Source organism: Heterodontus francisci, chromosome 2, assembly GCF_036365525.1.
Source record: "Heterodontus francisci isolate sHetFra1 chromosome 2, sHetFra1.hap1, whole genome shotgun sequence".
In the NCBI taxonomy this organism is placed as follows: domain Eukaryota; kingdom Metazoa; phylum Chordata; class Chondrichthyes; order Heterodontiformes; family Heterodontidae; genus Heterodontus; species Heterodontus francisci.
Genome location: NC_090372.1, coordinates 139,423,626 through 139,447,923, shown reverse-complemented (window position 1 = coordinate 139,447,923; position 24,298 = coordinate 139,423,626). Strand labels below are relative to the sequence as shown.

Sequence of the window (24,298 nt, the reverse complement as noted above, 5' to 3'; positions counted from 1 at the left end):
ATAGCCAATGACCACAACTGAAGGCACTGTGGAGAGTCATCATGGAAGGTTGGCCTGATTCAATAAAAGAGGTGCCAGAAACCCTCAGATGCTTTTGGCCTTATAAAAATGAACTCAGTACCTTGAGAGGCATCACCTGCAAAGCAAAACAAGTGCTTGTGCCCAAAGCTCTCCGACAGGACATCTTGTCACAACTTCACCAAGGCCATATGGGTATAGAGCGAATGAGATGACTGGCGCACGAGACACTGTTTATTGGCCAGGGATCAAAGGTGACATTGAAAAGTTAGTGCGGATGTGTGAGGGATGCCAGAGCCACCAGCTAAAACAATGTAAAGAACCTCTACACCCTCACGAGATTCTGTCAGTCCCTTGGCCCATAATCACCACTGATCTATTTACCGTGAATGGAGACGACTTTAGCTTAGTCACCGATTATTTCTCCAAATTTTCAATTGTCAGGCAGGTAAAAGATGCTTCAAGTGTGGCCATTACTGACTATTGAGCATCATATTCAGTCTGTTCAGTGCACCTGAAGAAATTATTTCTGACAATGGGCGACAGGATATGGGCAAACTTTTCAGGGAAATGTGTGCCAAATGGGGCATAAACCATGTGACATCCTCACCACATTACCCTAGATCTAACAGTCTTGCCGAGCAAATGGTTCGCACAGTAAAATCACTTATCCTGAAGTGTAGGACAATGAAACAAGATTTTCGTGTTGCAATGTTACACCTCAGAGCTACACATATTGATATGGGCTTACCGTCACCAGCAGAGATCATGTTCGGAAGGCAAGTGAGAATGACTCTGCCAAGCCATCATCTGTTCAAATTCTCTGATTTGCAGGAGACACTGCTCAAAAAACAAGGGAGAATGAAGATGGTGCATGACCGACATGCAGGGGCGGAACTACCTCAACTACACGTAGGACAAAATGTCAGGGTCATACAATGAGAACATAGTTACCCGCAGAGGTATCCAAAGTATGCAGTGAGCCTAGGTCTTACGAGGTTACAACAGCCAAGGGAGCAATGTTGAGGAGGAACTGAAGCGAATTAAGAGAAATGTGCAATATCCTAACTGCGCACAGTGGACTCGAAAGAAGACACTCCAATGATGAGGGTGTGACGGAACAACAGGCCAACAACCAACAAACTAACAACACTTCTTCAAACCAAGAACAGCCACGGGTGAAATCCACATCCCCAGAATGTTATATTGTAACAAGATCTGGATGAATTGTCAAACCACCGGAACAATATATGCACTGTTAAGCTTCTGCATTCGTAAATTTTACAATCCCTATCTTGACATTTGTAAATTTTATAATATCTCCCTGTATAACTAATTTTGATATTATCCTATTTTATGTGTTTTACTTGTAGCATACGAGATTTATCTTTGGAAAAAGGGGGATGTTCTATTATTGTTTTAAGAGTAATGTCCTTTTAAGAACTCAGTATGCTAATGAGCTAAGTACCGTCTTGTGACTATAAGCCACAGACACTCTGCACTGTAATACCCTGGACACAGGTTCTGTATATAGTTTGCTCTGTATTGCATGCATTAGTTTTGCCTGTTAATAAACTTTCTAGAGATCTTCAATAAACTGGAATCCACGTACCTCATCGTATTGCTTAAGATAACACAAAGAAACTCAAGACAGGACCCATTAACACTGCTGCAGAAGACGTGCTAGAAATGCCTGCTAGGAGCAGCGTGGGAGGCAGCTGTTCTGCTTGCCGCATTGAAGGCCTGAAGTTAAGAAGGAGGTGGGGGCAGGGTGATGTCATCACCCACCAGATTTCCCATAGTTCCCCCTTCCTTTGCCTAACTGACCTGGAAACGAGCAATATACTGGAATATGGGGCAACAGTGGGGTCTACAGAGATTTCCAGGCCCAGGTCCCAGCTGCACAAGAAGAATATAGATGGCAATTTTCAATCAGCTCTCTGATACAAGGGGGCCTATCATATCAATTCTTCTGCTGCATAATCTGAGTTTGAGCCTCAGCAGGTAGCTTTCGTGTGCTGCATTCTGCTCCCCTTCTAGGAGACCCAAGATGTGTCCATACCTGTAAGGTGTGTGTTTATTTAAATTTTCCAGACTCCACCATGATCTTGAAAACTCTGTGGAGTCAGGATCACAGGTCACTGGTGGGATATGATTCCTGCACTAACAGAGTTACAGTGGAACTCAGGAATCCAATACATCAGCTAGACTGGCCTGCAGTACCCCAGGGCACTATTGACAGTTGACCAGCAAACCTGACTCATTAATGGCATCAGGCAGAGTTAAATCTGTTGATGGGGAGTGGTGTGGAGGGAAGGGGTTAGGGATACATGGTGATGGGGGCCATATATCCTTAGGTAACGCTGCAATGTGCTAATTGGTTGGACCAGCACAGGAAATAGGATAAAAGCAAAATACTGCGGATGCTGGAAATCTGAAACAAAAACAAGAAATGCTGGAATCACTCAGCAGGTCTGGCAGCATCTGTGGAAAGAGAAGCAGAGTTAACGTTTCGGGTCAGTGACCCTTCTTCGGAACAGGAAATAGGAAGCTGACTAGGCAGGTGGTTAAATTCCTGCTGTATCCCTGTGCACAGCTGGAGTTCCTGAAGCCTTGATTCTGCCAACTTGGCACTCTTTGGACTTAGGTAAATGGGGTGTGCTTCTACAGGGAGAGAATATGCATTTCATGTTGACCTAACAGAAACTACTTATATACATTTGTCAATAAGTTAGTTTGAAGACTCCTAAATATAATGATGGGTTTCTGTGTTTGTCAGTCACCTGTCTGCCCACAAATAATGTGGGACAGATACCATATTCAATGACAAAATGTTAACTATCAAATCCATTTTATGTCAAAAATAAGAAATGTAGACATGAGTACTGAATGTTGGATCTGAATGTTTTGTTTATACATAGCCCACCAGACAAAACTGACATTGATGCATAGCTTTCTGTGCATGTTTCTGAACAGCTTATTGCCCTTGGGCCCTTAGGTTAACAAATGGCAGCAAAATTTCCATTATTGAGTCGTGCATTACGTAGACCCATTTTACGACACTATGAATAGATTGCATTTATTTATAGGAAATATGAATGGATTTAACCTTTAGCCCATACAGCCAGTAATACACCTCCAAATTTTCAGCATCAAAATTAGCTGTGCTGCTTACTTATCTCCACTGTGCAGCTGGGGTAGTATTTTATGCTCTCCCCTGCAGTGGGTTTGGAGGCGGGGAGACCATAAAATCAGGTGGGATGGTGGCAGGGAGATCCCGCCTCCATCCCGCCTCCACCAAAATTTAGTCCGGGGCAGGAAGTCCTGTGAATGGCCTTCCCGCCCGACCGCCAGTTGAGGCCCTTAACTGAGTAATTAATTCCAATTACAGGCCTCTTCCCACCTCAGCTGCAATTACCCATTTGGTGGGTGGCCCTGTCGCCACACGGGAAGCATGGGGCAAAAAACCATGCGGGCTGCTTCCTGGCTCTCGAGGGGTGGTGGGGAGTGGGGGTGTTGGGCGGGGTGGGGGGGGGTCCCTTGTTCAAAGGTACAGTGCCTGAACGAGGAACCTGGCATTGGTAAGGGAGGGACCCACTCTGAGGGCCACACCCCTACATTTGCTGCCGACCCCCCCCCCCAATCCCTTGCAACCCCCACCCCACAAGACCCCTCCTGCCCTGACCTACCTTAAGCCTTGTTCCAGCACCACTCCTGTGTGCCTCTGTGGTGGCGCTGCAGCTGCCAGCCTCTGATTGACTGGCAGCTCTATAAGGCCCGGACCTCCGGCGACAGGGTCCTGAATCCAATGGAGGCTGTCCAATTAAGTGCTTGATTGGCGCTAAATTCTGTGGGCCTTCCGGAAAAGAGGCGATGCAGGAAATTCGGCATTGGCTTCCCCCAACATCGAGAACCCCGCCACCAGCATACAATTCCCCCCCAGAAACAATTAGATATCTGTTCTTACCACAACATCCTCTTCTATGATCAGCTGCAGATGCTCCCTTGCCAGATTTTGTGTTCCCCAAGCATGAGCTTAATTCTGTCAGCCCTCAATGGACTGGGAGGTGGGGAGGCCCGTAAAATGGTGAGGGAAGGTGGAGGTGTGGTGTGCCCCTTCCCTTCCAGATGCCATTGAACTTTGTCAGGGGCAGGGAAAGTTGAGGATGGCCTTCCTGCCCATGGGCCAATTGAGGTGCTTAAGTGGCCAATTAATGGTCTTTTCCTGCTACAGCTGGCATTTTACCAACAGCTGGTGAGACCCCCGCCAAGTGGGGAGACCACTCAATAAAATCAGGCGGCCTTCCTGGGGGGGTCGCGGGGTGCCCTTCTGCTTGGGCAATCTATAGTACGTGGAAGGCCCTCTGGCAGCAAAGGCTGCCCCTGTGACAATCCATGCCCCAGGTCCTCAACAACGAACCCACCCCTCATTTGGGCCTGCCTGACTTGTGGCACTGCTGAGACTGCTGGCCCTCTGATTGGCCAGCAGCTCTTGGAGGAGGCATCCCCATCCTTAAAGGGATGGGAACCCTGGCGCCGACCAATTATCTGCCTGAGTACCGAAAATGCAGCCGAGGATCCCCAAACCTTTCTGTCCTGGCATCGGCACCCCTGCTGCCTCAGACAAACTTTCTGAACAGGTTTTTAATGTGCTAGTCAAATGAGGAGATGGGGATTATATCAGATAATTCAGCACATCCATCCCTTAAACTACAGACATGGGTGTGCCTGTGAGTAGGGTGAGTTCAACTCTATTTTAGCTGAGAACAGAAAATTAGGTTTAAATGGTTCTTTAAAAAAGCTTCATCAGATTATCACTAGATGGCACTCTAACATTAAGAAACATTCTTATGCAGTAGGACAAATTTCAGATCTGTTTGATCATAAATCATAGAATGGTTAGAGCATAGAAGGAGGCCATTCAGCCCGTTGTGTCTGTGCCAGCTCCCTGCAAGAGCAACTCACCTTGTCTCACTCTCCTGCCTTCTCCCTTTAGCTCTGCAAACTTTTTCTCTTCAGATAATTATCCAATTCTCTTTTGAAGACCTTGATCGAATTTGCTTCCACCAGACTCACAGGCAGTACATTCTAGATCCTAACCACTCGCTGCGTAAAAATGTTTTTCCTCAAGTTGCCGTTGCTTCTTTTGCTAATCAAACTAAATCGGCGCCCCTGGTTCTGCATCCTTCAGCCTATCTACTCTGTACAGCTCCCTCATGATTTTGAGCACCTCAATCAAATCTCCTCTTCTCCAAGAAGAACAGCCCCAGCTTCTCCAACGTGGCCACGAAACAAAATCTAAAAAAAAATTCTTAGAATTATTAAACGTCGTCAGTCTAATGCTAAATATTGGACTTATTTAGGTCCCTTTTTGTCTGTTTGGTAGGGATATGTGGAAGTGGGATCTCCTGTGGTGGCTTAGTCACAGTCACAACCCTGTGTGTGACTCTAAACAACCTATTTTGATTGCATATTTTTTCATTATGACATTTTACTGTATCAGTTCCCTTCACTTGGCTGTTTCTGTTCATGTAATTACTTTTACTTTAGAAGCTTACCCAATTCCAAGAAATCCGATTGCTGTAAACAATACGGAAAATTTTAGAATCTGGATAATACCCCTGTAAATTATCAGAAGCAGAGCGTAAACTTCTTACACTAATTCTACGTAATCCATTATCCTTTTTCCCAGTCAGAAAACTTTACGACATCCTTAAACAGACACATAAAGGGGAACTTTTGCTGTTATTTTTGACAGAGTTCAAGTGACAATTGTAACATTGGTGAAGCTGCTATTGTATTTCACCGATCAATTTCAGGAACTGATGTCTGGTCAGTATTAGACAACTGGCTCCTGAGAAAATACTCTTCTTCTTAGGCACCCTCGGGAACGAGGATGACTTTCTTCCACTCGAGTATTGTGGGTCTTTAGGTAACTGAATAGTCCAATTCTGGATCCGCACACTGTGCCACAAGTGCGGCAGGTGGTGTTTGATGAGGCAAGTGGATGGGATGCTCGAATTTCCAAACGCTCCTTCTGCTGTTTGCACTTGGTCGCTGCCTGGGCACGTTGACGCTGTTCGAACTGGCTGGCACCTTCACGGATGCTTCTTCTCCATTTTGGGCAGTCTCGGGCAAAAGATTCCCATGAATCAGTGGAGATGTCACATTTTTTCAGGGAGGCTTTAAAGACATCCTTGTAGCATTTCCTCTGCCCTCCTGGTAGCCTCTTGCCGTGACGGAGCTCGAAATAGAAAGCTTGTTTTTGGAGCCTTGTGTCAGGCATGCGGATGATGTGGCCCACCCAATGTAACTGACTAGCCATGGTCAGTGTCTCGATACTGAGGGTGTTGGCCTGAGAGAGGATACTGATATTGGAGTACCTGTCCTGCCACTGAATTTGCAGGATCTTGCAGAGGCACCGCTGGTGATCTCTCTTCAGGGTTTTGAGATGTCTGCTGTCCAGTGTCCATGTTTCCGACACATACAGGAGGGCAGGTCACACTGTGGCCCTGTAGACCATGAGCTTGGTGCCAGATTTGAGGCCTTTGTCATCAAACACTCTTTTCCTCAGATGACCGAAGGCTGCGCTGGCACACTCGAGGCGATGCTGAGTTTCAGCGACGATGTCTGCCCTTTCTGGGAGGTGGCTCCCAAGGTATGAGAAGTGATCCACATTGTCCAGTGGTTCACCATGGATCTTGATAGTTGGGAGGCTGTGTTGCGACGCGGGAGCAGGCTGGTAGAGGACCTTTGTCTTCTGGATGTTTAGCTTAAGGCCCATTCTTTCATTCACCTCCGTGAATGCATCGACGAGGGTTTGAAGCTTGACCTCTGAGTGTGCGCATACGCAAGCGTTGTCAGCGTACTGCAGCTCGATGACAGAGGTTGGGTGACCTTGGTTCTGGACTGGAGGCAACATAATTTTTCTATGGTTCTATGGTTTTCTATGGTTCTAGGTTATATAGTTTACCGCTCGTCCTGTAGACTAGATCTACTCCGGCAGGGAGCTTCAGGGAGATGAGGCGGGGAGATGCGGCAAGGAAGTTGGAAAAGAGCGTTGGTGCAATGCCATAGCTTTGCTTGACCCCAGTTTGCACTTGGATTAGGTCACTAGCAGATCCATTGGCAAGGTTTACAGCTTACATGTTGTCGTGCAGCAGGCAAGGGTGGTGACAAATTTCTCCGGGCATCCAAATTTGAGGAGGGTGTTCCATAATTCCTCCTGGTTGATAGATTCGAAGGCCTTTGTGAGGTCAAAGAAGGCCAGGTATAAAGATTGCTGCTGCTCCCTACATTTTCCTTGGAGTTGTTTTGCTGTGAAGATCATGTCCACTGTGCCTCTTGATGGATGGAATCTGCATTGTGATTCCAGTAGGAGCTCTTCAGCCACAGGGAGGAGGCGGTTGAGAAGGACTCTTGTGATGAGAACATACTAAAAGGTGAGCAACACTCTTGTGTCATTTTTTTTGTGGCCAGATATAACTTGTGGTCCAATTCAATTTCTGATTAAATTACTGAATTCTCATCCCTAGGAAGGTGCCCATAAAGTTAATTTTGAAGTTTAATTTAAATAAAGTGCTAGATTTCAATGTAGAAATTAAAGAAGATACTGAAATGATTAAGGGCTTTTGCAGGGTTTTTGACCATGAACTGTTAGTGTTCACCATCATTATCCCTCTGAATCTGATCACAACTTTCGGATTTAATGCAAGTGCAGATGAATGCCTGAAGCTGCATTATGTCATTCACCACTCACCACAGACTGTGCTGTAGATCTCCTTCCCAACCCACTGAGCCAACAAGCAGCAAAATCAGTTGATCTGGTGAGATCTCTCCCATATCACTGTTAGAAACACCATGAAAAGTTAAGCCTTGTTCAATGAGGTGTAACTGGGTTTTTAATAATGCTCTGAGTAATAACTACTGCTGAACAACTGATGTGGCCCTGGAAAGTATATGGAATGTTGTTTAATGTCTCTATTATGATTGATTACTAGATTTTTTTAAACCTATGTTTAAATAATCAAATTAATTTTTTTTTAATATTTCAGCTTCTACTTTCACCCCATGTGTATATCCCAATCTTTATTTTGCTCTGTGTAAAATTTTTAAAAACTGATTTGATTATTAGTTGTCTGTCTGTGAGAATTCTTTAATGTGATTGGCTTCTTGGACGGCTTGATAATATCACTGCAGCTCCATGCTGGGAATTCCCATTAAACAATGCTACAATCAATTGCACATCAAGAGAGTTAAAGCTCTTGCCAAAGAGATCGCTAAATCTCTCAGCGAGGTTTTCTTCGTGGCCAATGCCCTTGCTTCAGCGCTGACTGCAAGATTTGGGACAATATAAATTATATGGAGATAAAATCTACTGCTAGAGGATGTATTTATGGGATCAAATGCTTTTCTGATATTTTATTAAACAGAAACTAGGCCCGTAACGACTAATGCATCAACTCACACTGTTTTATTTCAGTTTAATAGCAAATTCAGTTCTCACAGCTGAAATAGAGAAAAACATACAGTCCACAAAACATATTTTTAATCCAAAAAAAACAGTTGGCAGTGATCATTGAGAAACGGCATTCTTTAGAAAAAAGCTAAAGAGACTCGCTGATTTTGTGGTTTCTGAACATATGAGAGTATTTTCCTCTGTGTGCTATTTTTAGCACCATGTGCTAAAGTGTATTCACATAAATTCCTGTCTGCGCTATTTCAACGCAGTCATTATCTTAATTAAAATGAATGGGCTAATTACTATGTTAAAATAGTCATCGGCAATTAGCACAAACATGTAAATCAGTGCACTGAAAAGAGCACAGATAAAAATAAACCTACTTATCCTCTGGATGAACTATCTGATACAACTCATTACTCTGCACTTACTACATGATCTAAACAATTTTTTTAATTTTGTTACGACCAGGTGAGAAACAGGTCTAGGGTTCCTTTTCAGCCTATGCCTGGTGTTACTGTAACAGGGTTTTATTTTTAAACGCACTGTGCTGAATTTTACCGGCCCCTCGACACCGCGGGTCGCGGCGCGGGGACTAGTAAAATGTTGCAGGGAGAGGCCCACCTCCATCCACGAAATTGAGAAGGGCCCGCCGCATTTTACTGGCAGCAGCAGGACCTCAGTGCGGCGCCCCCCCCTCCTGCTGTCTGGCGGCAGGCTCTTCATCAGAACTTGTAGATGAATGTTTAAAATATGTAAATAAACTTACCTGCAGGCAGCGGCTGTCCCACTGTGATATTATAGCCGCCCTTCGTGTTCTGCGCGCCTTTGGAACTCCATACGGCGTTCCGGGCGAGAACCAGGTGGGGAGGCGGGAGGAATAAAATTTTCACTGTGGCAGGGGTGGAGGAGCGGGGAAATCAATTTTAATTGGATGTGGGGATGGTGGGAAGGGGTTGGAGGGCAAACGATCAAAGGTTGGGGGGGAAAGTTCGGGTATTTGAACAAGCAGTTGATGGTCATTTCATTGCCTGAAATGACCATTGCAGGGGTTGGGGAAGGGCCTCCATCACTTATTTTTATCTGTAATAAAAATCATGTCTATTATCAGTTTAAAAATTACACTTATTGGTAAGGACTTAAAGCCCTTTAAAAATGTCGCCCTTACATCATCGGGGCGGGTGCTCCGCCTCACTATTGAAATGAGCCCTGGCGTGAAATATCACGGAGGCTCCTCGGCAGCCGCTGAATGTGGGTGCCGCGCTAAGTTTAAAGGGCACCCCCGCGGAGCGTGGCGCCCAAATAAAATTCAGCCCACTGTGTTTTTAGTTCCCCCTTGGTGAATCCTTGTTCACCGCTTTTCAATTATAAGGCAAAAAATCAGCACAAACAGGCTTTCTTATGTTTAAATAAGAAAGGTGAAATTTTATTAAACTCTAGTTCGGTTGACGCCTACGGATACACGACACACCCATGCTAGCATGCATATGCGATACACACATGCAAATAGAGAGAGAAAAGAGAAGAAATAAAGTGGAAAGGTTTGAGGCAATATCTGAACAGTTTTTGTCACGGTTCTTCGAGCTCACTGTAGAGTCCTTGATCATAGGTAGATCTTGCTTTTCGTTGGGGCCCAGTATTCTTCATAGACCTTGTTTGCTGTAGGAGATTTTTCTCTCTTGGGGTTCATGTGTCTTCAGTGGATTCAGAGGCTTGTGAGAAAGAGATGGGAGCAGGCAGACAGGAGAGGTCTTCTCAGTCAAGGAGCATTCTGCTTTCTGCCCAAACAGTTTGTACAATTTCAAAAAACTCAGGTTGGCCAGCAGGTTAACCATGTGACTAGCTGGTTTGACCATGTCCGTTTGTATATTCAGCCATCTTAGCAGTCAACCTGGAATACAAGCTCTCCCACCTTCAACGCCTGGTGATCAAAAGTCCATTGTGGGTTGAATGTGTCAGCGAATGGCTGCTTTGTCCTTCCTAACAATGTCTGTTAATATGCAAATGTATTTTCCAGTCACGGTTGATCTGTTTAACAAGTCCTTTCTTCACTCCAGTAACAGTTTAAAATCAATGTTCTTGACAAAATTCATGTGCCTCATACTTGGCAGGTGGGGGCCTAGTTGATTAACTTGCAAACAATTGGCTTCAGTATAAATAAGAGGATAACAACTACTGTGCTTTATATTTTAATACAGCACAAAATTTTCAAAATAATTCAGTTCTCTTTTATTGCCAAAGCTGCAGAAAAATGTAGTTATTTACAGTATTTAATTTTCGCAAGCACTAATTCTCTGGGTTCATTTAGCTGAGCTTTATAACTAAATTACAGTTCACTTTCTTTATTAAGTGTGCAACATATGTGATATGCTAAGTAGTTGTGCCACATTTTTGGAATATGAAATAAGAACCCAAATGGAATTTTAAGCCAAAAGCAAAAGATTAAGGTCAAACAAGTGTTTCCTTCTAATGGTAGCAGTATCTCTCAGCAGCTGCCATAGTAGCTTGGACCTAGTAGCTGCCATTTTACTCACATAGATAACAACATACAAACATCTTATCGATACAGCTAGAAGAATGGAACAGCACCTTCACATTGCCCATTGTGTCCCCGAGAACTCTTTACCTGTCACTACAACAGTTCTGGCATACTCCTAAATATTCTACCCTGCAGAAAACCCTACCTTATTCAATGAAAACTTAATTACTAAAAGGTAATAAAAATAGAAAATGCAGCAAATAGTCTGCAGGTCAGGCAGCATCTGTGGAGAGACTGAGACCTTTAAAAGATCATTAACCAGAGAGACCTTGACCCCAATATTCATCGAAGCGCAAGTTTGGAGCGGGTAGTGGGGAGAGGAGTTAATGGTTAAACCTGGATGTATGGGTTTCCCTGAATGTCATGGAGTTTTAACTCCAGGGCATATCTTCATTTGTTTTTCCAGGTGATTCTCACCTGATAGCTAGCCTGATTGACAGCTGCAGAGCGGGTACGTCTAGTGTTGGTGAGAAGGCACTGATTGCGCAGGTAGTGGAGAGATCATTGGAGGGAATGGAGAGTTCGCGGGAGGAAGGAACGGAGAGATTTTGGGGCAGCAGTGATATCGTGGGGGCAAGTGGTGAGATTGTGGGTGGAATGGAGAGATCGCTGCGGGAGATCGGGGGCTTAGTGATCGCAGCGGGGATCGGTGATTGCGGGGGGCCTGGATGAAATACTTCTGCTCCAACTAGCCCACAAGCCCCTCTCGTCTCCTTTTACCTGCTGGGTTTCCTGAGGCCAGGGAATTCCGGCTGACAATAGTTAAAATAGGAATCTTGTTACAATGTTGTCACTGTCTCCTTAAAAGATTTTACCAGTGGACCTGCCTCCCATCTCTGTTAAACTTGGATGTGGGAGGGGTCAAGGCAGGTTGGGTTTGGATTTTAAATTCTTTAACAGTTTAACTTCCCATCTGACCCAAACCCATCCGTTTGTTGGGGGTTAAAATGCCCCCTACTAACTCTGGCTTCCTCTCCACAAATACTGCCAGACTTGCTGATTGTTTTCATGATTTTCTATTTTTATTTCAGATTTCCAACATCTATAGTTCTTTGCTTTTATTTAAAGTAAATTTTATTTGAAATTTTTAGGAAAATAAATATTAAATTAGAGGATTGGACAGAAAGTAAGGATGCATTCTATTATGCACAGAAAATCATTGACATTCTCTTGTAATTTAACTTGTGATGTCAGTCCCCCGGTATACAGTTCTCTTCCCTCATAGAGTGAAAATTTATGCATAATAACTTCTTATACAGAGCCTTTTATTTATAAAGTTTTCTTTTTTTAAAAGCGTGAATCATCACGATAATGGAGCTCAGTGCTGGGGACGATGTTTATTTCAGTGTATCCAGTACAGCTTTACGCCTTCCCAGGCCAGTATAGTACGGTAGATGTGGAATAACACTTCCTGTTCTTTACCTTAACAATGTGCCTCAGTCCTAACTTCAGAAAAACATCCTTACTGCAGGAGTGTAGCACTTTTCCAACTTCCATATCAATACCCGGTGAGCAATCTGAGATTTGCCAATTTAGTGCCAATTACTGCCAAAATAGTGGAGTATTTTGTTGTGGATCTCTGTGGAACTAGATCCAGAATGAGCCAAAGGCAAGAGTGGGGAGTGTGCTTCAAGTCATTTACATATTTCAAAGCATTTTGCAGTTTGATATGGAAACGATTTGTTTGTTCCATTTATGATGCAGATGATTAGTTAATTTCAGTGCATGAAACTGGTGAGCGAACTAATGGTAAATCGATTATGTAGCTTTACAGAAAGTACGTGATGTTAATAACCTTCTTATCTTATAGTATTAAGATTTCACATTTATATCATGTTTAGTTTTTTACACATTATGTTAAATTGTAATGAGCTGGAGAGACAAATGGACAGTGCATGTCTGTACAATATGTCCCAGAAGGTAAACATTTTTCCTCTTCCAATCTGTCAGGGGTCATTTTCCAGTTTAGTGGGATATTTTTAAGACCTCAATAATGAAAACTGCGCTGGTAAAACAATAATATCACGCACATTGATAATAGAGTTAAATGTTAATATTGATTTTAAAGTTGGAGCAAAACGGAGTCAACAAGCGGCTAATAGTTCCGGACCAAGTTAAACGTCGAACTCGTTGTGGGACAAGGCTCAGGAAAAGTTCCTGATGTTTTAATTCATTTTACACAGAGATGAATTATACCATCTTCACCTACTGTGCCCAAGACAGCTGCTCCAGAATTGTGTGTAATCGTACTTAGGCATTTGGAACGAATGACTACCAACTTTCGAATCCCCAACGTGTGAAATAGGTTGAAAACACATCTTTTCTTCGAAATTGTCACATGTAAAAATAACAGGTTTGTGACAGGTTTATGTTAAACGTTGGGCCATTTTGCTTTTCATTCAAGTCCTACAGCAAATTCTCACAGAAAGTGGACAGCGATTTGCATTTAACGAAGTCCTCAGCCACTTTTCCAGTTTGGACTTATGCGGGTCGGATATTAAGTAAATATCTGGCCAAAACCTGAGAACATAAGTGCTGCTTTGCTTCCAGCATCCCATCGGCAACGCAGTCAACAAACACAAGTTTAACGCAAAATAACCCGGGCGACTTGAGAGTCGACGTTTTGCCATATCACCCGCTATCTCATTCATGGTTGCTTCCTAATATAGGAATCATTTCAATTTTTATCGCAAATGTATTAAAAATTGTAGTTGGTGGAAAAATTGCCATATGGTGTTATGTGGCCTTTAAGTAGCATGCTAGAGGTAGAACAGAGTAGCGGTGATGAGCGAGGCGGCACAATGCTGACACACACACACACACACACACACACAGTGCGGGAAGTGGCTGCACCGCTGCTTATTTTGACTGCCATGTGATCCTGCGACAAGCAGATCGATTGGAGAAGAGAGAAGCACGGGAGGGGAAGGAAGCTCAGACATCGGGGGTCGGAACGAGCACCAAATCTCGGCTTGTAAAAAAAAAGAGCGCACGAGTATCGCAGAGCGCTCTCCTTTCTCCGATTGCCTGTCAGAACGACAACAGCCACCGCAAGGAGACTGGCACCTGGAAATCAAACTTAACGCGCCGATTGTGGAGCGGCAACTTCGCTGAACTGCCCGCGTCCCACATCACAGCACCAGGGACCAGCTGCTGCCCGAAAAGGCGGCGAATGTGCTGAAAACCAGCCACTTCCACTTTTCAATGCAGCGCTCTCCCAGAGCCGAGGCATCGTGATGGAGAAAGATGCCTTTATTCTTGTTCAGCTTTTAGCTCTCGCTGTTTGGGGTAAGGTGGCGAATGATTGGATTTATATCTATATCACACACTAAGATTGGTTTTATATCTATATCACACACTAACCTGACATTTCCAACCGACTGAGAACCAGGCACCACTGCATGTAACCAAAAACAGCTCAACTACAAAACGGCAACAGGAATCGCCCATAGATTTATTGGGATACCTGCGGCGAACTATAATATAACCAACAGCAGAACCCCTTTCCGATCACAGCATGGAGGGCTAACATTTTGTGTAACGTTGTGTCTCTTTAAATATATACAGAAACAGAGAATTCTGTTTTGCGTTCGAGATCTCCCACTTCAATAAATAGGCTTTAACCCCTTTTCCAATGTTTCTAACATTTTTAATGTCTCTCCAAAGCTATCTTTAAAAAAAAAAAATTATTTACCCATTCTTCGCCCACCAGTATTTTTGTCAGCTCCTCTTCGTTGATTTTCTTTTGCAACTTTTCCGGCTTCGTTTTCTGCACGTTGACTCTAAATTTAAACAGCCATTTTCCGCTTGCTGACTTTGCCTCGGGAATGTGGCGGTGAGTGCGGCAAACGCCAGCGGTTTGACCCGGGAAAGACCGGGCCATAGATAAAGGTACTGCTGCCTTTCCAAAACACCTCACCAACAATATTATTCATGTTTAAATTCGGATCGATAATCGAATAATTTTATATTCTGATTTAAAAAAAACTAAGTCGTTCAAGACAGTAATATCTTTGTAGCATCTTCTAATGCTTTCTCTTTTGTGTGTTTTGTAGGTAATAGTTTGTTGACTTCTAGTCTTTCAGGTAAGAGGAAGCACAGCGATTGGCACTGACCTAGTCCGCTTCTGGTGGCTTTCTGCTTTTTAATGTTGGTCATGCTCTGCTCATCTTGTTTGATTCAGTCCTAGTGTCTATAACTTGGTGCTAAACAGTACATATATCATACTATTTCTTTATATAACATTGGTAAGCTGCAAACTGGTGACATGTAACATCTTGTCATGACAGACTCATGCAGCAGTCCAGTCCAGCCAGGTCTGCTGCCAATACCAAATATCATCTTAACCAGTTCAAGGTTAACAACTAAAAGTTGGAAAGTAGCAATTTGTACCTTGAAATCTAGACGAGGGGGTTCCAGCACCTACGCAGTGGGTTCAAACTGTTATCTAGAGGTATCTGTTGTGTGTGTGAAGTTAAATGCACAGAGCCAGGTTTAAGATGATAGTGCAGTAAAGTCATTTTCATTACTTTAAACACAGAGAAAGATATAGTTTTCGTTCAGACAGCTAGTTGTTGCAGAGCTGAGATAATTATCTTAATGCAAACAATGTTAAAAAAAATTGCAAAGTCAATGAAAACTAATACAAAACCCCTAAGGTTTCCTGGGTATCTTAGTGCCATTAATTGGATGTTTCCAAAGCCCCAATAATTCTATGAATGATACAACTGTGTTTCAAAACAATGGGAAGCAAAATGTTTGTATCCAAATTTACTTGTTAAAAAATCACTAAAATGTCCATACGAACATACGTACGTACAAACATACAAATTAGGAACAGGAGTAGGCCACTTGGCCCCTCAAGACTGCTCTGCCATTTGACAAGATCATGGCTGATCTGATTGTAACCTCAACTCCACATTCCCGCCTACCCCCAATAACCTTTCACCCCTTGCTTATCAAGAATCTATCTACGTCTGCCTTAAAGATATTCAAAGACTCTACTTCCACCACCTTTTGAGGACGAGAGTTCCAAAGACTCATATCCCTCCAAGAGAAACAATTTCTCTTCATTTCTGTCTTAAACGGACCACCCTTTATTTTTAAACAGTGACCCCTAGTTTTAGATTCTCCCACAAGAGGAAACATCCTTTCATCATCCACCCTGTCAAGACTCTTCAGGATCTTACATGTTTCAATCAAGTCGCCTCTTACTCTCCAGCGGATACAGCCTGTCCAACCTTTCCTTATAAGATTGTGTATCTGACTGGAATTTAAAGGAACTTAACCTAAAATGAGTATTATTGGCTTAATTTTACAGTGCAGTATTTGTAAGGTTCAATATTGCCAGAAAAGTAATTTGTAATAATTATACATTTGAAAATTATGAAGTAAAGTGTTAATGTCAAACAAAAAGAATAATTTCACTTTTTTGAAGAGTTGCCAGTTGCATCAAATTAATATTTGTGTTCATATTTCCAGCCAAGAACAATACAAACCTGCATAATCAGTCACAATCAAACCAGTCAGAGAGGAAAACATTAACGGTTTGTAACGAGACTCTTATGCTAGAAGCAGTGCACTGGTGTGGATATCAGTTTGAAAGCCAACTTAACAGAATGAATTCCAGTGACTGGTGCAACTTCACACTCATTGCTGGGTAGGTTTTTTTTTAATGCATTTCTGATTCATTATAATCAAGCTTGTAAAGTCAGATACATAAGTTAACAATTAAGAAACATTGTTGCAAACTCATTGTTTCTTGATATTTGCTGTAAAATTTGTAGTCATCTAAAGCTTGTTAATTAGTCTACAACTTTCAAGATATAATTAAATGTTCCATCACTGTTTTGGATGAACTAAATTCTAGCAGAGAAATTAATATGTCAGAGATTTGCCTATATAGTGAGGATAGATACCAGAAACATGGATTGTATAGAAGGCCAATCCTCTTCATTTCCTCTGCAGGAGATTGCTCATAGATTTTTGTCCTGCCTGATCTTTCAATTATTATTTCTAGATGTGTTACAAATTAACAGTAAATCTGAATCTATTATCTATATTAGTGATTTTTTTTGATTTTGTAAAGCATTGAGCTCAGTAATGATTATTGCAAAATGTCATCTATAAAGGGTAGAATCATTAGCTTTTCCAGTAAGGTGCAACACATCCAAATGGATCTGATCCTCATTAACAGCAGAAATACTATACTCCATTGCGGATAACATTTGCAACTTGACTCTACAAAATACATTATCTCTTTTTTGAAAAGAATTGCCAGTTGAAAACATATCACATAAAAACAAAGTGCTAGAAATGATCAGCAGGTCTGACAGCATCTGTGGAGTGAGAAACAGAGTTGACGTTTAGAGTCGGATATAACTTCTTCAGAAGGGTGAAAGTCCCACCCAAGGCCAATTAAGGGGCTGGGCCATATAAAATCACAGCCTCCACCCCGAGGTAAAATTCCGGCCTCTGCTTCTCTCTCCACAGATGCTGCCAGACCTGCTGAGTATTTCCAGCACTTTCTGTTTTCACTCAATGGAAGGTGTGTCTCTCATGCAGGATGTGCCCATACAGAAATTGTGGTCCTGGGAATTGTTTTTACATTAAGATGTATTGGGAGACTTTGTATTGAGCATTGAATGTAAGGATTCACCTGGTCGGGTAGGGAATCATGAAGTATGAGGGAGGATGTATCTGGAATCGAGAATGTTAAGAGGCCCTGCAAAATGCATCGAGATGTTTGTGAAGGAGTGAGGGGGTTACTGATTTTTTTTTCTGTTATACTGAATTTTTTATATGTTTACTTTGTTAATGTTCATTTTAAAGTATATGGGATTGGTTGGGGAATTGTCATAAAAGTCATAGACCACGGAAAATATTTAGGTAGAATGCGATTTGTGCAGTCAGAAATTTGACCAAATAGAAATTACAGTACAGAGATGGTTTTACATTCTGATTGGTTCCTGATTTAGGGGTCTTGCTGGCTTCTGGCTCTGGAATTTAATTGGTTAAATAGAATGGTTTTACACAGAATGTTTATAGAAGTTACAACATAGAAACAGGCTATTCAGCCCTATTGGTTTATACTGGTGTTTATATTTTGTTTTAAAATGCTCCTATGAAGCAACTTGGGACAATATAGTATATTAAAAGCACTCTATAAATACAACTTGTTGTTATTCTCAGCAACTCCATGTGGCAGTATTCCATGTTCTCACCACTTTCTGCGTCAAAAAATTGTTCCTAAATTCTTTATTTGATCTGTTAGTGGTTCATGGAAAGGTCTTTGGAGTCTGATTATTTGATGTTCTTAGATGTAATCGGTCTGCCCTTTCAGGTGGATGTCAAAGATCCCATGGTACTATTTTGAAGAAGATCAGGGGAGTTATCCCCGGTGTCCTGGCCAGTTTTTAATCTCTTAATCAACATAACAAAAACAGATTATCTAGCCATTATCATATTGCTGGTTGTGGGAAATTGCTATGAACAAATTGGCTGCTGCATTTCATATATTGCAATAATGATTACACATAACATATAGTTCATTGGTTGTAAAGTGCTTTGGGATGTCCTGTGGTAATGAAAGGCACTATATAAATACAAGTCTCTCTCTTTTCCTCTAATTGATCGAAAACAATTCTGTAACATCACAATAGGCAATAGAAGACTAATTCATCAGTCTGTCAATTTAAGGAAGTCTGTCAATAACTTGAAAGAGAGTGCTTGCTGCTCATTGAACAGGAACAAAAGTTTCAAAAATGTTTTGGTTTACTTAAGTCCTTAATGGCTCCTATTATTCTTCTATTTCATGATATTCCTGAAGAAACTATTAACCTTAATTTATTTTAAGATTAAATCAAGAGTGTATAAATTATTTAGATTGAAACTTGCACCATGCCAAAGACATATAACTGGCTGGGCAAAGATCCAAGCCTCTTGCTGAGGATAAAAAATAGTGCAGAAAATACTATACTGACAATATAATTTGAAATCTTCCTTTTGTTAATACCTCAGGGGTAGTGTTCTTGTTATTTTTATCTATCTGTAACAGTTTTATTTTCACACTGCTCCCGAAACAGTAACTTTAGGCAGTTGATCCCACATTTAATTTTTTTGATGAATTTGTTTCTGTTTTCACCAATTCTCGGGCAGTCCTGCATTTTCTGTCAATGTTGCAACTCATTGCTGTCATTTCTATGAAACTATCTAATTTAAGTACAGATACTGAAATAAGAGAAACCAGTCATTATAGCATCACTTGTAGATACACTGTGCTCTACTGATGGAGTAGGTACCTGTACAGGTTTAGCCAATAATTCATTTTTTTGGTTTGTTGAAAAAAAAAAGTTCCATGTTTCCTCAGGTCCATGTATTACAGAATTCATGCTACATTACAAATTACAGGATGCTGGCAGATTCCTAACTCAGAAGTCTTATACAGTTCTGTGGGTGACATTCCTTTTTGATAGGATTGTGGTTCATCCTCAGTAGCAGCTCTCTGCAGTCATTTTTCTAGCTCTAGCCCACAAATTACCAGATTTATTGAAGGCAATTTCACAACATATCATGGTGAGACTATGAATGCCCAGCCTCTGGGTTCTTAGTCTAGTACTATAACCAGAGGATATAATTACAGAGGTGAGGTGAGAGTGAGTGCCCTTGAAATCAAGGCAGCATTTGACTGAATGTGCATCAAGGAACCCTAGCAAAATTAAAGTCAGTGGGAATCAGGGGGAACACTCTCCACTGATTGGAGTCATACCTGGCACAAAGGAAGATGGTTGTGGTTGTTGGAGGCCAAACATCTAAGCTGCAGGACATCACTGCAGGAGTTCCTCAGGGCAGTGTCCTTGGCCAAACCACCTTCAGCTGCTTCATCAATGACCTTCCCTCCATCATAAGGTCAGAGGTTGGCATCATAAGGTCAGAGGTTGGGACGTTCGCTAATGATTGCACAGTGTTCGCATGCAGCAAGACCTGGATAACATTCAGGCTTGGGCTGTTAAGTGGCATTCGCTCCACACAAGTGCCAGGCAATGACCATCTCCAACAAGAGAGAATCTAACCATCTCCTCTTGACATTCAATGGCATTACCATTGCTGAATTACCCACAATCAACCTCCTGGGGGTTACCATTGACGAGAAACTGGACCAGCCATGTAAATACCATGGCTACAAGAGCAGGTCAGAGGCTGGAAACTCTGTGGCAAGTAACTCACCTCCTGATCCCCCCAAAGCCTGTCCACCATTTACAAGACACAAGTCAAGAGTGTGATGGAATGCTATCCACTTGCTTATGTGAATGCAGCTCCAACAACATTCAGGAAGATTGACACCATCCAAGACAAAACAGCCTGCTTGATTGGCACCCCATCCACCACTTTCAACATTCACTCCCTCCACCACTGGCGCACAGTGGCTGCAGTGTGTACCATCTACAAGATTCACTGCAGCAACTTGTCAAGGCTTCTTCGACAGCACCTTCCAAACCTCCGACCTCTATGACCTGGAAGGACAAGGGCAGCAGACATGTGGGAACACTGCCACCTGCAAGTTCCCCTCCAAGTCACACACCATCCTGACTTGGAACTATATCGATGTTCCTTCACTGTTGCTGGGTCAAAATCCTGGAACTCCCTCCCTAACAGCACTGTGGGTGTATCTACACCACATGCACTGCAGCGGTTTAGGAAGGCAACTCACCACCACAAACTTCTGAAGGGCAATTAGGGATGGACGATAAATATTTGCCTTGCTAGTGACGTTGATATCCCAAGAATGAATAAAAGAAAACATTAGGCTACCATACCTTTGCATAAAGAAGCAGTAGGACTAACTTACTCTTTTACCTCTTGAGGCCTTGTATCTTTACAACATTGGGCATGGACTGGTGATTGGGAATTGGAGGGGGTTTGGGGATAGTGGGAGATTTTGCAATGGGGATTCAGAGGAGAGTAGGAGATTGGGGAATGGTGGTCAATGATGTTTTAGATGGCATCACAAACACCTGACTATCGCCTGATCCAGTATGGAGTCTGATGTGCTTCAGGTGCCCTTGTGGAATGGAATGCAGCACCATGAAATTGGTCCTCATTGCTCCCATTTTCTGCCTGGATAATGAGTGTTATGAGGACCAATTTCTCCTCCATTAGATTTTCATTTAGCTGGAATTCAACTAATTTTTCTCCCTCCCTACAGCTTAATTCAGTAGGAAATTTCATGAATTTTTATTTCACTGGAGATAGGAGTGCTGTTTTGTGTCTATGCTGTGTCTAAATATTTTTATGGAAATCAGCAAAGTAGAGTTTTGGTCTGTTTCCATATGTACTTGTCTTCTATAATGAATAGAACATTTGTATTTGGCCACTCAATGTGGCACCCATTCACCAGGCTTACAGATATGCTCTTTCAGCTGAACATGTTGTAGCTTTTGTGTTGTCAGTGAAGAGATGAAATTGTAAGTTTGGCATACCGACATTTCCTACCACTAGCTAATAATGGCCATGTCACTGGTAGCACCTCCAGCCTAGGACTGGCAGGAGAATAAAATCTAGTCTAATTTAATAATTTGAGTTGGCCACATCTAAGTATAATGGTGAATGACTGATGAATTTATTGCTTTTCCAGTGGTTCATAAATTCATCATAAATGTCAAATATTCAACATCTGGTGCTTCTAAACTATTATGATTTGTAGGTAAACTCTTCATTCACTTGAGCCAGATTGTTTTGTTTTCTGTACAGTATGATTGTCAAACTTACATTTTGATTCCGCTGATTTTAGTTTGGTCTATTAATCGTCAAAATTAAAAATCTGGAAATATACTCATTCTTTGGGATAGAGTTCTCAAAAAAAATTAAATGTTCTTAATACAGATGCAGTGTATCCCATGCCAAGTAAGTGTTTAGATACTAAAATAAAACTAGGAAGTTGCATACAATTGCTTTGCCAATTCATTTTTAAGGACAGTAATAAGGTTAGTTCTAAAGATTAATATAAGTGGAACCTTTGAGTTATGAAGGATTGATGTGACTCTCATGTTAGTTTTACTGGCTTGGAATTTACATATGAATTCACTTAAAGGTGAGATTATAATTAGAAACATAAAAACTTAGGAAATAGGAGCAGGAGTAGGCCACTCTGCCTCTCGAGCCTGGTTTGCCATTCAACGAGATCATGGCTGATCTTCTACCTCAATGCCATTTTCCCGCACTATCCCCATATCCCTTGATATCTTTAATATCCAGAAACCTATCGATCTTTGTCTTGAACAAACTCAATGACTGAGCCTCCACTGTCCTCTGGGGTAGAGAATTCCAAAGATTCACCACCCTTTAAGTGAAGCAATTCCTCCTCACCTCAGTCCTAAAGGGCCTATCTCTTATTCTGAAATTGTGTCCCCTGGTTCTAGGGCCCCCCAGCCAGGGGAATCATCCTTCCTGCATCAAACCTGCCGAGCCCTGTAAGAATTATGTATGCCTCAATGAGATCACCTCTCATTCTTCTAAACTCTAGAGAATATAGGCCCAGTGTCCTCAATCTCTCCTCGTGGGACAATCCTGCCTAGCATCTCAGGAATCAGTCTGGTGAACCTTTGTTGCACTCCCTCTATGGCAAGTATATCCTTCCTTAGGTAAGGAGACCAAAACTGCACACAATACTCCAGGTCCAGTTTCACCAAGGCTCTAAGCAATTGCAGCAAGACTTCTTTACTTCTGTACTCAAATCCTCTTGCAATAAAGGCCAACATACCATTTGCCTTCCTAATTGCTTGCTGCACCTGCATGTTAGCTTTCAGTGAGTTATGAACAAGGACACCCAGGTCCCTTTGGAAATCAACACTTCCCAATCTCTCTCCATTTAAGAAATAATCTGCATTTCTTTTTTTCCTACCAAAGTGGATAACTTCACATTTTTCCACACAATATTCCATCTGCCATGTTCTTGCCCACTCATTTAGCATGTCTAAATCCCCCTGAAGCCTCTTTGCATCCTCCTCACAACTCACATTTCCATTTAGTTTTGTGTCTCCGCAAACTTGAAAATATTACATTTCATCCCCACATCCAAATCATTGACATAGATTGTGAATAGCTGGGGCCCAAGCATTGATCCTTGCAGTACCCAACTGGTCACAGCTTGTCAACCTGTGAATGACCCGTTTATTCCTCTTCACTGTTTTCTATCCGTTAACCAATTCTCAATCCATGCCAGTATATTACCCCTAATCCCATGCGCTCTAATTTTGCTTATTAACCTCTTGTTAATAAGAGGTGGCACCTTATTGAAAGCCTTCTGAAAATCCAAATACACCACATCCACTGATTCCTCCTTAACTATTCTGCCAATTACATCCTCAAAAAACTCTTTCATAAATTCATGTTGACTCTGCCCGATCTTACCATTATTTTCTAAGTTCCAAGTTATCACATCCTCTATAATAGATTCGAGCATTTTCTCTACTACTGATGTCAGGCTAACATACACAGGTCTGTAGTTCCCCATTTTCTTTCTCCCTCCTTTCTTAAATAATGGGTTTACATTTGCTACCTTCCAATCTTCAGGAACTGCTCCAGAATCTACAGAATTTTGGAAGATGATCACCAATGCATCCACTATCACTACAGCCACCTCTTTCAGCACTCTGGGATGTAGATCATCAGATCCAGGGGATTTATCAACTTTCAGTCCCATTAATTTCTCCAGCACTACTTTTTCACTAATACTAATTTCTTTCATTCTCGCTAGTCCCTTGGTTCTTTATTATTTCTGGGAGGTTTTTTGTATCTTCCTCCGTGAAGACAGACACTAACGGCTGGATTTTAAGGAGCCCTTGATGTCAGGTTCCGTGGCGGGGGTTGGGGGGGCGGCCTGAAGCTGGCCCCGGATGAGGCCTGCCACGGACCTCAACACCGGCAGTGCTCAGTCAAATCCTCCCAGTGACGGTGGGGGACCATGGCGGCCTCCCCGTAGCTGGGCCACAATTTGAATATTTAAATCAATTAAATTAAGTAATCTAAATATACTTACTCCTCCTCTTGATGACCTTCCACAATCTTTGGCCCGGCGCCTTCGGATCCCTGTCTGGAGAAATGAGGGGCAACAATGGTGGGGAGGGGGGAGGAGGTAAGTTTATCAGCGGGGGGATGGGGGAATGGGGTCAAATGAACATTATAGGTGTAGGGGATGGTGGGAAGGGTTGTAGTTTAAAGTTTATGCAGTTTGGGCGGGGAAGGTCAGATGATAAATTTAAGTGTTTTGAGGGGAGAAGGGC

General features: G+C 42.3%; 1 protein-coding gene across 2 annotated transcripts in view; it reads left to right on the top strand.

The window, feature by feature from the left end:
- Positions 1–13,809: 13,809 nt before the first annotated feature.
- LOC137347160 (receptor activity-modifying protein 3-like) overlaps positions 13,810–24,298 on the top strand; it is a 59,812-nt gene continuing 49,323 nt past the window's right edge. For both annotated transcript variants that reach the window (XM_068011338.1, XM_068011328.1), the window contains exons 1-3: positions 13,810–14,306; positions 15,074–15,103; positions 16,500–16,677. In XM_068011338.1, coding sequence (XP_067867439.1) covers positions 14,255–14,306; positions 15,074–15,103; positions 16,500–16,677 — 260 coding nt within the window. In that variant the 5' untranslated portion in view covers positions 13,810–14,254. The remainder of the gene's footprint in view (positions 14,307–15,073; positions 15,104–16,499; positions 16,678–24,298) is intronic.